The sequence below is a fragment of the Vanellus vanellus genome (genome assembly GCF_965231255.1).
Source record: "Vanellus vanellus genome assembly, chromosome: 28".
In the NCBI taxonomy this organism is placed as follows: domain Eukaryota; kingdom Metazoa; phylum Chordata; class Aves; order Charadriiformes; family Charadriidae; genus Vanellus; species Vanellus vanellus.
The window spans coordinates 889,861-903,080 of record NC_138933.1 but is presented as its reverse complement, the minus strand read 5'-3'; the positions used below and the strand labels follow the sequence as shown (position 1 = coordinate 903,080).

Below are 13,220 nucleotides of genomic sequence, written 5' to 3'. Positions count from 1 at the left end.
GACCGGGGCTCGCCGCAACTTTCCCCGAGCCGGCACCGGCGGGAGGGCGGGGAGGGGCGGGGGGAGCCGGGGGCGGGGGCCGGGAACGGGGGTCCGCCCAGCCCCGCCGCCCCGCTCAGTCCCGGCTGCTTCGGGGGGGGGGGGGGGACCCCCACGGGGAGATGTGGGGTGGAGCAGGTGCCCCGGGACCCCCCTATGGGGAGGCGGGTGTCCAGGACCCCCATAAGGGCTATGAGAGAGGAAGGTCCCCCCAGGGCATCTATGGGGGGTACCCCAGGACCCCCATGGAGCCATAGGGGTTGTACCCCAGGACCCCTGGGGGCTACCTCAGGTCCCCCATGGGGCTAGGGGGGGCAAGTACCCCAGGACCCCTATGGGGGGTACCCCGGGACCCCATGGGGCTATAGCGGTTGTACCCCAGGACCCCCATGGAGCTGCGGGGTGCAGCTACCTCAGGACCCCGGGGGGGGTACCCCAGGACCCCCATGGGGCTATAGGGGTTGTACCCCAGGACCCCTATGGGGGTACCCCAGGACCCCCACGGGTCTATAGGGGTTGTACCCCAGGACCCCCATGGAGCTGGGGGTGCAAGTACCTCAGGACCCCTATGGGGTGGGGTACCCCCAGGACCCCCATGGGACTATGGGGGGGGGGTGTCACTGGGTTTGGCAGCCCGGGAAGGGGCCGGTGCCCCCCCACGGAGGGTCCGTGGCCCCCCCATGTGTGGTGCAGGGGGTCCGCTCCCAGCAGTGGGTCGGACCCTGCTCAGGGTGGGGGACACTGCGACCCCCACCTCCCCCAGCCCCACTGCCTGCCGAGACCTGCCCCGTTCATCACATGTCACTGATGCCGGTGACACGGACACCGGGGACCGTCCCCTCCTGCCGCCCGTGGGCAACTTATTGTAGGACCTACCCAAAACCGGGGGGGGGGGGGGGGGAAGGGGCCTCTCACCTATTAGGGCATCACCCCCCTGGGCTAAGGGGTGCAGGGGGGGTTGGGAGCAGCCTGAGCTCATGGGGACCCCGTCCTGTGGGCCCACAAACACCCCATCCCTGCCCCACGGCCCCCTGCACCCCCTGCCCCACACACACCTTCACCCCCACCCCGTGACCCCCCCATCCCACCCGTGTCCCACCGGGAAACCTCAGGGTGACAGCGGTGGAGCTGAGGGCCTGGGGGGCTCTGGGCACATATTTGGGGGGGGGGGGGGTGGATATTGGGGTGCTGGAGCACCGTGTGGGTCCCAGCGAGGCAGGGGGGGCACAGCAGCACCCAGGGGGGGCACGGTAGCACCCGCGCTGCCTCTCGTGGCACGCGCCGAGGCGCAGCCCCCGAGGAATATTAATAAGGCTTTATGTAACGCCGTAGGTGTGCGCAGCACCCACCACCGCAGCACCGGCACCGGGGGGGGGACACACACAGGGGGACAGGTGGGGGGGACACCCACCCCCCAACCCCCCCCAGGGTGCCATCCCTGAGCTCCCCACCTTGGCCCACCGTCCCCGGCGGCCCAGCCAGGTCCCAGGACATGTCACCTCCCAGTCTTTGCCACCTAGCACCCATGGGTGCTGCCTGGGGCTGCAGCCGTTTAGCCCCCTAAAAGGGGGGCTGTGCCCCCTCTTATGGGGATCCCCCACTTTGGTGCAGGGGGCACCCATGGGCCCCCCCACCTGGATGCCGGGGGTCAGCAAGGTGGGCTGCGAGCCCCAGCCCACGGCACAGGAGTTCCCATATCCCGCTGGGGACATTTTGGGGTCCCCAAACTTTTTTTTTTGGGGGGGGGGGAGGCTCAAGAAGTGGGTTGGAGGCAACGAATTGAACAAAGGAGGATGGGGACGGGACCCCACGGCGCGGGAGCTGCCCAAGGTGGGGGGCACAGGGGGGGGCGGCGGGCGCGGGAGAGGCCGTGGGCTGAGATGCGCGCGAGACAAAGCCGGCGGGGAGCCTCGGCAGCTCGTTACCGCTTAATATCGTGATTGATGAGCGCGAAAATAGACTTTTGCAGCAATCTGGAATAATCAGCAGGTTCTGGGCGTTAATTCGGGGGAGTTCAGCCCCCCGGGAGCGCAGCCGGAGGGGGGCAGCGGGGGAGTCCAGCCCGCTCCGGAGATGTTTTCCCCCCCCGCCTCTTCCTGGATGAATTAATAAAGCAATTAGTGCCGGACGAAGCGGCCGCACGCTCCGGTTTGGCCACGCCATCGCGGTTGCGGTTCGGTTTGGGTACCAGGGCCGCACGTTCGGCCTCCCCCGGCCCCGCTACTGCCGGGCTGTGCCGAGGGGGCTCTGCCGAAGGGGGCTCACGGCTTCGGCTGCCATCGTCCCCCCTCCCGGCACGGCCGGTGACTCATCCCGGAGCAGCCGGCCGTGAGCGGAATGGCAACGGCTGCCCTGCCGCCTCCTTCCCTCGCCCCATTAATTTTCCCCCAAGATGCCGCACGGGAGAAAAATAAACACCCTGAGATGGGAGAAAGGGAGGAGGTGAGGGGGGGGGGGGGAAACGTGACTTGAAAGGTCCCTGGGAGGGCGGGAGAAGGGAAACTGAGGCACAGGGCCGGCCAGGAGCATCGCCAAGAGAAGCAGCGGCTTTAATTAAAGCTGATAAATCCCGCCGGCAGCTCCAGTCCCTGCCTGCTCCAGCCCCCCAAGGCCCTCAGCACCCCCAGCCCCTCCTGAACCCCCATGGGGGACCCCGATGAGGTTATTTCTGGTGAAGACATGGGACCACGCACCCACCCCGGGGCGCCGGGGCAAAGCCGACCCCAAATATTCCCCACGTCCCCCCCAGCCACGCGTCGGACGCAGCCGTCGGGGCAGGGGGAGAAACGTGTTTTAGCAAAGGTGGCAATGGATGGGGACAGTTGGGGACAGCATGGTGGCTTCCAGCAGTGGAGGGAGGACCCGGGGGTCCCGGTGCAGGGCGGTTTGGGGGATTTGAGGGGAGGGGGCGAGGCGGGGGCCGGGCTCAGTGCGAGGGGACCCGGCTGAGGAGGTTTTCCCGGCACACCTCGCGGTAGGCGTTGCGGAGCAGGACGTAGGGGAAGCAGGTCTCCAGCATGTCCACCGTCAGGAAGGACGACTCCGCCACGATCTAAGACGGGGGTCACACAGCATCAGCAGCAACCCCCCCTGCCTCAGTTTCCCCCCCCCCCCGTCCTTCCCACCCACCCCCCGTTAACGGAGGGGGGAGCCAGCCCCCAGCCCCTCCCCAGCAGCGCTGGGTGCTCCCTCCCCGGATGGCTCATGTGCCCCAACTCCAGATTGAAATATTTGCATTTAAATTGCTTTGCAGCAGGGTGAGCACCCCCTGAATACCAATCCCCCCCCCCAAAAAACATCCCCCCTCACCCCGCTCAGCCAGACCAGCCTCTCCCTGGGGGTCTCGGAGCTGGATTCAGCCCCCCAGGCCCAACAGGAGCTGGGTAAGGGCTGAGCACCCGGAGCCGGCTGCGGGCTGGAGCAGCCTGGGCAGAGCCGGAGCCCAGCAGAGACACGGAGCTGGGATGTGCCCACCCAGGAGCACCCCACAGCCCACCCAGGAGCACCCCACGGCCCACCCAGCGGCCCCCCAGGGCCCTGCCGTCACTCACCAGCTGCATGAGCAGGGAGATGGAGTCGCGGTTCCTGGCACGCAGCTTGTCCGTCTCCTGGCCCAGCTGCAGGAGGCTGACGGAGGCCAGCTGAGGGACGGATCCTGATCAGCGCTGGGGACGGTGCCCACCCCGGGAGGGTGCCCACCCCCCGCCAGGCACAGCGGTGGCCCCCAGTCGCTCCCCCCAGCCGCTCTCACCAGCAGGAACTCCTTGAGGTGGGTCTCGATATTCTTGTTGTGGACGGTGAAGAGGGCGGCCGACACGTGGATGATGGCCTTGGCCAGGCAGTGGATGTTGTTGTTGTAGCCTGGGGACACGGGCAGGTTGGGGACAGAGGTAGGTTGGGGACAGCACAGGGTCCCCACTGTGCCCACCTCCCTTGGCTGCAGCTATGGGGCACCAGTCCTGGGTCCTGCTGTCCCCACCAACCCTCAGCTACGGCTACGGGGCGCCGATGACCTCAGGGGACCCAGCACACACAAGGTGTGACACCGGGGAACTGCGGGGTCAGGGTTGTGGGGGACACAGCCAGGATTGGGGACGCAGGGACAGAGCTGCCAGGGACGCGGCCAAGCCTCACCATCCATCTCGGTGTTGTAGACAGACGCCGGGTCGGAGGCCAGCAGGGGCAGGGACACGGCCACGAAGACCAGGAGCAGGCAGGCCACCTTGTAGTCCTCCTCTGGGGATGAGCCATCTGCCAGGGAGGGAGGTGACATTAGACGGGGGTCCAAGAGGGGACCCCGGGGGTCCCAGGGAGGTGGCATAGGGTGGGGGAAGGTGAGCGGGGCTGGGGGTCCGTGGCAGGGTCACGGATCTCAAGGACAGCCCCCCACGACCCCAGTGGACCCCCCTGGTACCCGTCTTGCTGCCAGCGAGGACGTTCACCAGTGCCGGGTCGACCTCGCAGGGGATCCCTGCAGCCGAGGCCAACTCGAAGATGCTCAGGGTGACCTGGGGGGACAGGGACACGCAGGCTCAGGGCTGGGGACACAGGGTGCAGCCAGGCACAGAGGACCACGCCATGCCACACGACGTCACACGGTGCCATACAATGCCACGCAGTGCCCCATAGCACCATGCAGTGCCACACAATGCGGTGGGCACAGGACAGCAGCAACCAGCCCTGTCTGGGGACAGCTGTCCCAAGCGCTGGAGGTGCCACCCGGTCCCCGTCCCCTTCTGTGCCCACCTGGATGTCGGTGTCAGGGGTGACAACGTCCGTCAGGCACTCGATGGGACCCATCAAGAAGGGGCAGTGGTGGGAGAAGACCTGCAGAGAGAAGGTGGATGCTCACGGGGCTCCTGCTGACCCCTTGGGCTGTGGGGCACTGTGGGTGGGGGTCCCACAGGGTGGGGGACCTGTGGGTTGGGGGGCACCCACCTCCCGCAGGCCCTGCTGGGCCATGGCGCGGAAGCTCAGGATCTCCCCGATGATGGTCATACGCTTCAGGACGTTTTCGGCCGCTGCAGGAGGAGAGGGGTCAGTGGGGACACGTGTGTGTGTGTGTGTGCACACATGTATGTGTGTGTGTGCACAGCCACGTGTGCCAGCCCCACGCTCCCCTTCCGTGTCCCCAGTTCCTCCCAAACTCACAGGTCAGCCGGGGCAGCAGAGCTGCCATCTGTTCGGGCTTGCCGGAACTGGAGCGCAGCTGCACCAACGTGTCCATGTTCTCGTTGACCAGCTTCTGCGGGGGACACGAGGCTCGTGGTGTGGCATGGGGGACACAGCGAGCCCACAGCCAGCCAGGAGTGACCCGGGTGTCCCGGCCCCTCTGCCCATGCTCCACCCTGGCTGGCAAGCCCAAGGGACAGGCAGGGGACCGGGATGGTCCGTGGGGTGGCCCTGCCTGCCCTGTCACACCGTGCTCCAGAACCGGGTCTCAGCACCTTGGTCGCAGCCCCCCGATGTCAGCCTCGGTCCCCCCACCCCGGTCCCAGTCCCCAAGCCCTACCTTCAGCTCGGTGACCTGGGAGCCCACGTGCCACATGAGGTTGTCACTCAGAAACTTCATCCCATACGGCCCAATGAGCTCAGCCAGCGCCCGCATCTCTGCGGGGAGGGTGACAAGGATGGGGACATCAGCGGGGTTGGGACGTGATGATCCCCCACAGCAGAGTGTCCCCGTGTCCCTCACCTGAGACGTCGGAGAACTCGGCGGCGCTGAAGGGGGGCTCTCCCTCCCGGGGCACCGTGGTGAACGCCTGCAGGGCCGGGGCCAGGACGATGGCTCCCGTGCTGGCCTGCCGCAGCAGGGCCTCCAGGTACCTGCGGACACCGAGCTGCTGCCACCACCCAGCCCTGGGGACCCACAGCACCGCGACCCACAGCACCAGAACCCACGGCACCACAGGGCCACCTCCCATGAGGGAAGGAGGATGCCGGATCCGATGTGGCACTCACCAGTTTGTGTAGATGGTGGTGAGCGTCTGCTCGCCGGCGGCGTCGCGGGGCTGCGTCTGCTGCAGGAGGACGCTGCGGATGATGCGCCCCGTGTCCAAGCCCACAAACTGCCCCAGCGACTGGATGAAGGTCACATAGGCGCTGAGCCCCACCAGCACCTCCGAGGGCCGGGCCACCTCCTGCGTGGCCTGGCTGTAGCCCGCCATGGCCACGATGGCTCTGTGGAGACAGGAGGGGGCTGTCTGGAAAGCCGTGGCCAAGTGTCCCCTCCCCAGCAGCACCCACAGCCCACCCTTGCCATGTCCCATGTCCCTGGCGTGGTCCCTACTTGGTGAAGCGTGTCTCCAGGTGGCTGCTGAGGTACTCGGCCGGCGTCACCGTGTGCTCAAAGACAGTGAAGTTGGGCACATGGTTGAGGCTCAGGGACAGCTCGGCCAGCGTGAGGTGCAGCTTGTCCATGCTGGGGTCGGAGGGACAGAAGCCGTTAGCCACACCACAGCCCCGTGGGGACAACCCCACTGTCACGCCGTGTCCCCACATCACACCATTCCCACAGCCAACGCCTGGTGGCCACCACTCCCCGCCAGCCCCGTGCCCACCCTCGTGAGCCCCAGGTGGCTCTCACTTGGTGGTCAGGGTCCGGTCCTTCCTCTGGCTCTCGGCCCCCGGCTTGTCCCGCTCAGGTTCCCCCTTCTTGGCCGGCTGCTTCAGGGTCTTCTTGTTGCGGGCTTTGCTGACGGTGGAGGCGCAGTGCTTGGGCAGCAGCTGCCGGACACGGGCAGTGGGTCACCATGGGCCACAGCATCGAGGACAGCCCAAATGGGGCCTCCAGAACCAGAGGCCACTGTCCCCAAGGTTGAACTGGGGGGACCCCCTCCCAGGTCTTCCCCCTCATGGCCTCTGCTGTCCCAAGGCTTTGGAGAACATGGAGGCCAAGGAGGCCACAGAGGTCCAAGGGGACAAAGAGGTCAGGATACCCCAGAGGCCATGGAGACCCTGAAAGCCACAAAGGCCATGGACACCCCAAAGACTACAGAGATCCTGGAGACCATAGAGACTCCAAAGGCCACAGAGGTCCTGAAGGTGATGGAGACCTCAAGGTCATGGAGACCTCAGAGGCCCTCGGGACCCCAAAGGCCACAAAGATCCTCAAGGTTACAGAGACCCCAAAGGCCATGGAGACCCTGAAAGCCACAAAGGCCATGAACACCGCAAAGACTACAGAGATCCTGGAGACCATAGAGACTCCAAAGGCCACAGAGATCCTGAAGGCAATAGAGATGTCAAGGTCACAAAGACCCCAAAGGCCACGGAGATCCTGAAGATCATGGAGACCTCAAAGGCCACGGAGACCTCAGAGGCCCTGGAGGCATGACCCTTACCTGCTCGCTGAGGTTGTGCTGCTCAGCACAAGCATCCATGACGCAGGCGCTGGCCTGTCGGGCCATCTCCTCCAGGAACTTGTTGCACAGCCCCAGCGCTATGGCCTTCAGGTGGGGATACTGCGGGGGGGAAGCCACGGCACCATCACCGCACGGCATGTGGACCACGGCCACATCTGCAGCGTGCCACCAGCTGCCCCTAGGCCATGGGGCTGCCATCATCCCCTACCCATATGTGTGCCTGCTCCAGCCCCACCATAGCTGGCAGGGCAGCAGCCAGCTAGGGTGCTCCTGTGTCCCCCCAGGCAGTAGGACCCACCTCCTCCGGGCACATGGGGTGGACGCAGCGGGAGAAGTGGCTGCAGAGCAGAGGGAAGGCGATGCTGTAGCGCAGCATCGAGGGCTCCTCCATCGTCGCCACGAACATCTTCTCCACTGGGCGAGGGTAGAAACTGCAGGGGTGGGGGCAGAGGGGCAGAAGAAGAGGGCAGGAGAGGGGATTTGTCTTTCTGGACACAGTGCTCCTGGGCCACGTGTGTGTTGTCCCTGTCCCCACGTCCATGTTTATGTCCACCTAACCTTGCTCAACCTCTCCCATGGGTGACATGTCCCCCACAGCCACCTCCGTCCCTTCCCACATCTGTCACCCAGCACATGTGGGCACCTTTCCACGCATGTTGGGGGGCAGGATGTGGCTTGAAGACCCCCAGCCAGGTTGGCCCCCCGTGACTGTGGGGAAACTGAGGCAGAGAGGTGGCTGTGCTCACCACAGGTCGGAGAGGTCGGAGGCCTCGGCCAGCAGCTCCTCCAGGGAGTCGAGCAGTTTGGTGTGGAAGACGATGAGGTTCATGATGCGACCCACGTCGGGGTTGGAGCTCAGCGGCAACGAGGCTTTGGCCACACTGGTGTAGGCCTGGGGGGACAGCAGGCTCAGGGGCAGGGCAGGGGAAGGGGACAAGGACAAGGAGAGGGATGGGGACAGCAATAGGGAAGGGGATGGGGACAGGGATGGGGAGAGGGAGAGGGAAAGGAGGCCGGCACAGGGACAGGAACAAGGATGGGGATTGGGATGGGGACACAGACAGGGACAGGGATGGGGACAAGGACAGGGACAGGGACAGCACCTGTAGCCGGAACCAGTCCAGGCGGAGCGGTGTGAAATCAAACTGCTCCTTGTCATCAACTGCGGGGAAATAAAAATGTGGGGAAACATGGCCATGGGGATGGGGGTGAGGGGAGTATCAGGCTGATGGTGCCAGTCTGGTGGGTGCCAGTCTGGGGTGGCAGTGCCCACCCCACAGGACCCCCAGGAGCTGCCATCTACCCACTGCCCCCCAGGCCCATGTTTGCGTGCCCAGAGTGGTCCAGGACTGCGGCACAGCTCCTGGGGCAGGGGGGGACATCAGTCTCTGGGCAGTGCCAGGGACGTGTCGGGGGGGACACGGTTCATACCTTCCTTGATGGAGAGAGCTGAGAGGGAGCTGACGAAGGACGACAGGATGATGGACTCCTCCTCAGGGCACACAGAGAGGTTCTGTAGGGCCGGGGATGGGGACAGGATGAGGGACAGCCAGGATAGGGCCCAGGGGACAGGGAAATCCCCAATGGGGGACACAGATGAGCCCCTGCCAGTGCCCCGCGTTACCTGGATGACTTCACTGAGCACCAGGGCATCGAAGCGGGCCAGGTACTGGACGTGGTAGCGCTGCAGCACCCCGATCTGCCGCCGCACCAGGCTCCGCAGCTGCTCCATGTGAAAGAGCAGCTCCGCGATGTGGCTGCCACCGGAGCCACCGGTCAGAGCCAGGGCTAACTGTGCCCCCCAAACCCCCCAGTACCAGCTGTGCCCACGGCTGGGGGTGCCCCCCTGTGGGCATAGTTTCCCCCCTGTGCAGAGCCAGTGCCTACACATCGCACCTACCTATCGGCAAAGTCCTCGGGCGTCTTGGTCTTGGTGACATGCTCGGCGTGCCGCACCAGCCAGCTCACCTCATCCCGGCAGAAGGAGAGCGCCATGAAGGCGAAGAGGGCCTGGGCAGCACAGGGGTTAGAGAGCACCAGGCACAGGGTGCTGCCACCAGGTACTGCCACCAGGCTGGCACCGATGGCCCTGGGCATTATCATCGCATGGCACCGGGCTGGCACGGGCAGTACGTCCCACACAGACTGCACCCATTTCACACCCCCATGCACATGCAGAGCCCCGGCACCCAGCCCCTTGCACCCCAACCCTGCACCCATACACCCCAACCGTGCCCTCCAAGCCCTGGCCCCCCGGCCCCCCCATTGCCCCCTCACCCCAATGCTCACCTTGGGTCCCAGCAGCCCGGGCTGGTCCTCCAGCAGCGCCTCCAGCTCCCGCACGGCCCCGCGCAGGTACGCCCGCCGTCCCCGGTGCAGGGATCCGCTGCAGGGTGGGGGTCAGGGTTAGGGCCACCCAACTGCCCCCCCAGCCACCTCATTCACACAGTGAGGACATTGCGTGCAACACGTGGCAAAGGTGGGGGCTGTGGTACGGGGTCAGTGTGGACCTGATCGGGGCTCCCCAGCTCCCCCCCATAGGGTTCTGGCATCCCCAGGAGCCTCTGGACCCCCACATCCCTCTGGGATTCACGGGACCCCCAGGAGCCTCCAATCCTTTGGGATGCCCTGGGACCTCCCAGTTCCCCAGGACCACTGGGACCCTCCCCAGCACCCCCCCCAGCCCCGCTGTCCCCCAACCTGTGAGCCACGGCATGTTCCTTGCACTCCTTGACATCGGCCACCCTCTTCCCGTACCTGCGAGAGAGTCACGGCAGGGCAGTGCCAGGCACAGCACCCGGCACAGCACCCAGGAGAGCCCCAGGCACCCCACAGAGCCCCAGGCACCCCACAAAGCTCCTGGCACCCAGCACAACCTCCTGGCACCCTTTAAAGTCTCCTGGCACCCAGCATAGCCCCCGGCACCCAGCAGAGCTGCTGGCAGACCCCCCCAACCCCTGGCACCCACCACGGCACCCTCCCAGCACCACGTGCGGCCCCGGCGCTGGCACGGCCATCATTACCCCTTGAAGCTGCTGAGCAGCTCCTCGGTGACCTTGTGGACCTGGAGGGCCTCGTCGCGGAGGAGGGTGATGTAGAGCGAGCCCTGCAGCGCCAGCCGCCACAGCTCCAGGCACTGCGGGGACGAGCCCAGTGCCCCCGGGCACACCAGGAACCCCACTGCAGGCACAGCTGTCAGGCGGGCAGAGGCTGCCCGCGCTGCCAGCCCCATAGCAGGCACGGGAATGGCCCAAAATTGGGAGCCAGGTTGCCCACGAGGGACTGGGGACCCTGTGCCCACATAGGGCTGGGGACTCGCGGGCACTGCAAGGACTCACTGAGGATCCAGCGCTCCATCACCTCCAGGGACAGGTACTCACAGGCCATCTGGGGACACAGGTGTCACCGTGTCACCGTCCTCAGCCCTCCCGCAGGCTCCCCCAGGACCTGCCCCGGTCCCCATGGCACGGTGGCACTCACGGTGTCAGAGCTGGCGGGGCTGAGCATGGTGCCGGCAGTGCCGAGCAGGCTGAGGAGCTGGTCGCTGCGCCACTGCTCGGCCCCTTGATTCCTCCGGGCGAAGAGGAAATGGAGGGACAGAAGGGCACTGGTGACAGCCTGGGGGAGAGGAGGACATCAGGAGGGCCTGTGGGATGGCTTGGGGCAGGATGTGGCCCCGCTGGCTGGGGGAAGCCCCATCCCACCTTGGTGTGCGGCCCAAATTCCTCCGTCAGCTTCTTGAGGGGGTGGTCGTACTCCAGCACCATCTGTCCCAGGCGGGCAAAGCTGGGGTCACTGTGGGGACAGTGGCACAGGGTTTGGGGACGATCCTCAGGGTCAGCCCCAGTGGGGACGGTCTGTGGGGACAGCCCTGTTGGGGACACCCGACCCACCTGGTGCCATGGCTCATCTCATGGGCGCAGTGGTACATGCCGATGAGCAGCCGGCGGTCCTCAGTGCGGGCCAGCAGCAGGACGAGTGACACGTAGGTGACAACCAGGTCCAGGTAGCTCTTGGTGAAGTCGTAGTTGATGTGCTGGGGAGGGGACAGCCATAAGCACGTGGGTACAGCCACGGCACCCCCAAAGTACCCCCTGGCACCCCACTCACGATGTCAAAGAAGCACTGGCTGGCATCGATGGTGTTCAGCAGCTCATAGACGTGGTCCTGGCAGCGAGAGGACAAGGGGCCTTGTCACTGCTGTCCCCCCCAGGTCTGAAATGCCAGTGCTGCCCCCCAAAACCCCACTCTGCCCCCCAAAACATTTCTATGCCCCCCACCATGTGCCCCAACTGACCCTGAACTCCAAGACATCCAGGAAGGAGTGGTAGAAGGGTCCCAGCACCCGGACAATGTCCCCCTTGTCCTTGTGCACCGGGCCCAGGTGTTGCTGCAAAGGGACAGAGGGGACATTCAGGGTGGGGTGGCACGGGGGGACACCCAGAGTGGAGTGACACGGGGAAGAGGGTGGCAGGATGACCAAGGGAGGGGGGTGGAGGGGAAGCCAGGTGGTGGTGACACAAGGTGGGGTGACATAGACCGGGGTGACACCTGGGGGGACAGTGTGGACACTGCATGGTGGCACAACCCAGGGTGGGGATGGTGAAGACACTTGGGATGAGGTGACATGGGGTAGGGGGCAGAAGGGACACCGAGGTAGGGCTGACATGGGGGTGGGGGGGACAGAGGGTTGGGGACAGAGGGGACACCTGGTCCCTCACCGTGCTGCTCCGCACGTCCAGGTGAGGAAACTTCTTGTTGATGAACTTGACGGAGGGCTCCATGGCCTTGTCATTGAGGAAGGGCGGCCGCGTCTTGGGGTCGGAGCAGGTCTGGAAGGGACCCCCCCCAGCATCAGACCCCTCCAAAACTCCCTCCTGGGCTCAGACCCTCCCCATCACACCCCCCTGCCGCAGCAATCCCACACACCCCTTCTTTCTTCACAACCCTCCTTCCAGGAAGAAGCCATGCTTTTCCCCGTGACATAGGGTGGGGTACCCTAGTGTCCTGTCCCCCAACCCTTCCCCCTCACAGGGGATCCATGCATCGGGGCCCCCTCCCCACCCCCACCCCGCACCCACCTTCTTGATGTTGTAGATGCGGACGAGGACGCCCCGTCCCCGGTCGTTGAGGATCGTCAGCTTCTCGGCGAACTTGTTCTGGTAGACGGAGGGCAGCGACATGTTGGCAAAGTGCTGAGAGGGCCGGGGGAAGGCCACCCTGTGTCCCCCACACCCCCCGATCGTCCCCGCGGCCCCAACACCCAACTTCCCCTTCCTGGGTTTCCTGGGCTGGGCCCAGAGCTGGGGCCACCACCACGTGACGCCACCGCCACCACCCCATGACACCACCACCACCCTGTGACACCGCCGGTGCCTGACGCCAGGGCTGTGTGACACCACGGCCATGTAGGTCCAGCCGTGGCCATGCCACGCTACCCATGGCCCATTGACACCGTTCATGGCCGTACGACACCGGCTGTGACAGGTGACACCGTCACAGCTAGTTTTGTGCTGGCTACAGCCATACAGCACCAGTCATCCCAGCCATGTTGTGTTCACCGGGACCGTTTATCACCAGCCATCGCCATGCGACACTGGCCAGGGCCGTGTGACGCCAGCCAGGGCCATATGGCACCAGCCACGGCCCTACAACACCCACTGTGACCCATATAACACCAACCAGGCCCATATAACACCACTCAGGGCCCTATAACAGCAGCCAGGGCCCACATGGCAGCACCCAGGGTTCATAAAAGACTGCCCAGGCCCATGTACCAGCACCCAGGGCCCATATACCACTGCCTGGGGCCCTCAT

General features: G+C 65.7%; 1 protein-coding gene across 1 annotated transcript; it reads right to left on the bottom strand.

Moving 5' to 3' along the window:
* Positions 1 to 2,690: 2,690 nt before the first annotated feature.
* On the bottom strand, positions 2,691 to 12,586 carry NCKAP1L (NCK associated protein 1 like; the record flags this gene model as incomplete). The annotated part of the gene is made up of 31 exons (XM_082496366.1): positions 2,691 to 3,091; positions 3,591 to 3,680; positions 3,791 to 3,900; positions 4,174 to 4,290; positions 4,454 to 4,547; positions 4,786 to 4,866; positions 4,978 to 5,060; positions 5,191 to 5,284; positions 5,552 to 5,649; positions 5,735 to 5,865; positions 6,001 to 6,219; positions 6,329 to 6,460; positions 6,626 to 6,765; positions 7,383 to 7,502; positions 7,702 to 7,834; positions 8,150 to 8,295; positions 8,507 to 8,565; positions 8,835 to 8,916; positions 9,028 to 9,160; positions 9,304 to 9,413; positions 9,693 to 9,789; positions 10,104 to 10,160; positions 10,427 to 10,583; positions 10,742 to 10,790; positions 10,884 to 11,021; positions 11,108 to 11,198; positions 11,297 to 11,439; positions 11,514 to 11,570; positions 11,701 to 11,793; positions 12,125 to 12,235; positions 12,485 to 12,586. 31 exons carry the CDS (start codon positions 12,584 to 12,586, stop codon positions 2,966 to 2,968), a joined length of 3,393 nt encoding a protein of 1,130 aa, XP_082352492.1. The 3' UTR covers positions 2,691 to 2,965.
* Positions 12,587 to 13,220: the final 634 nt, after the last annotated feature.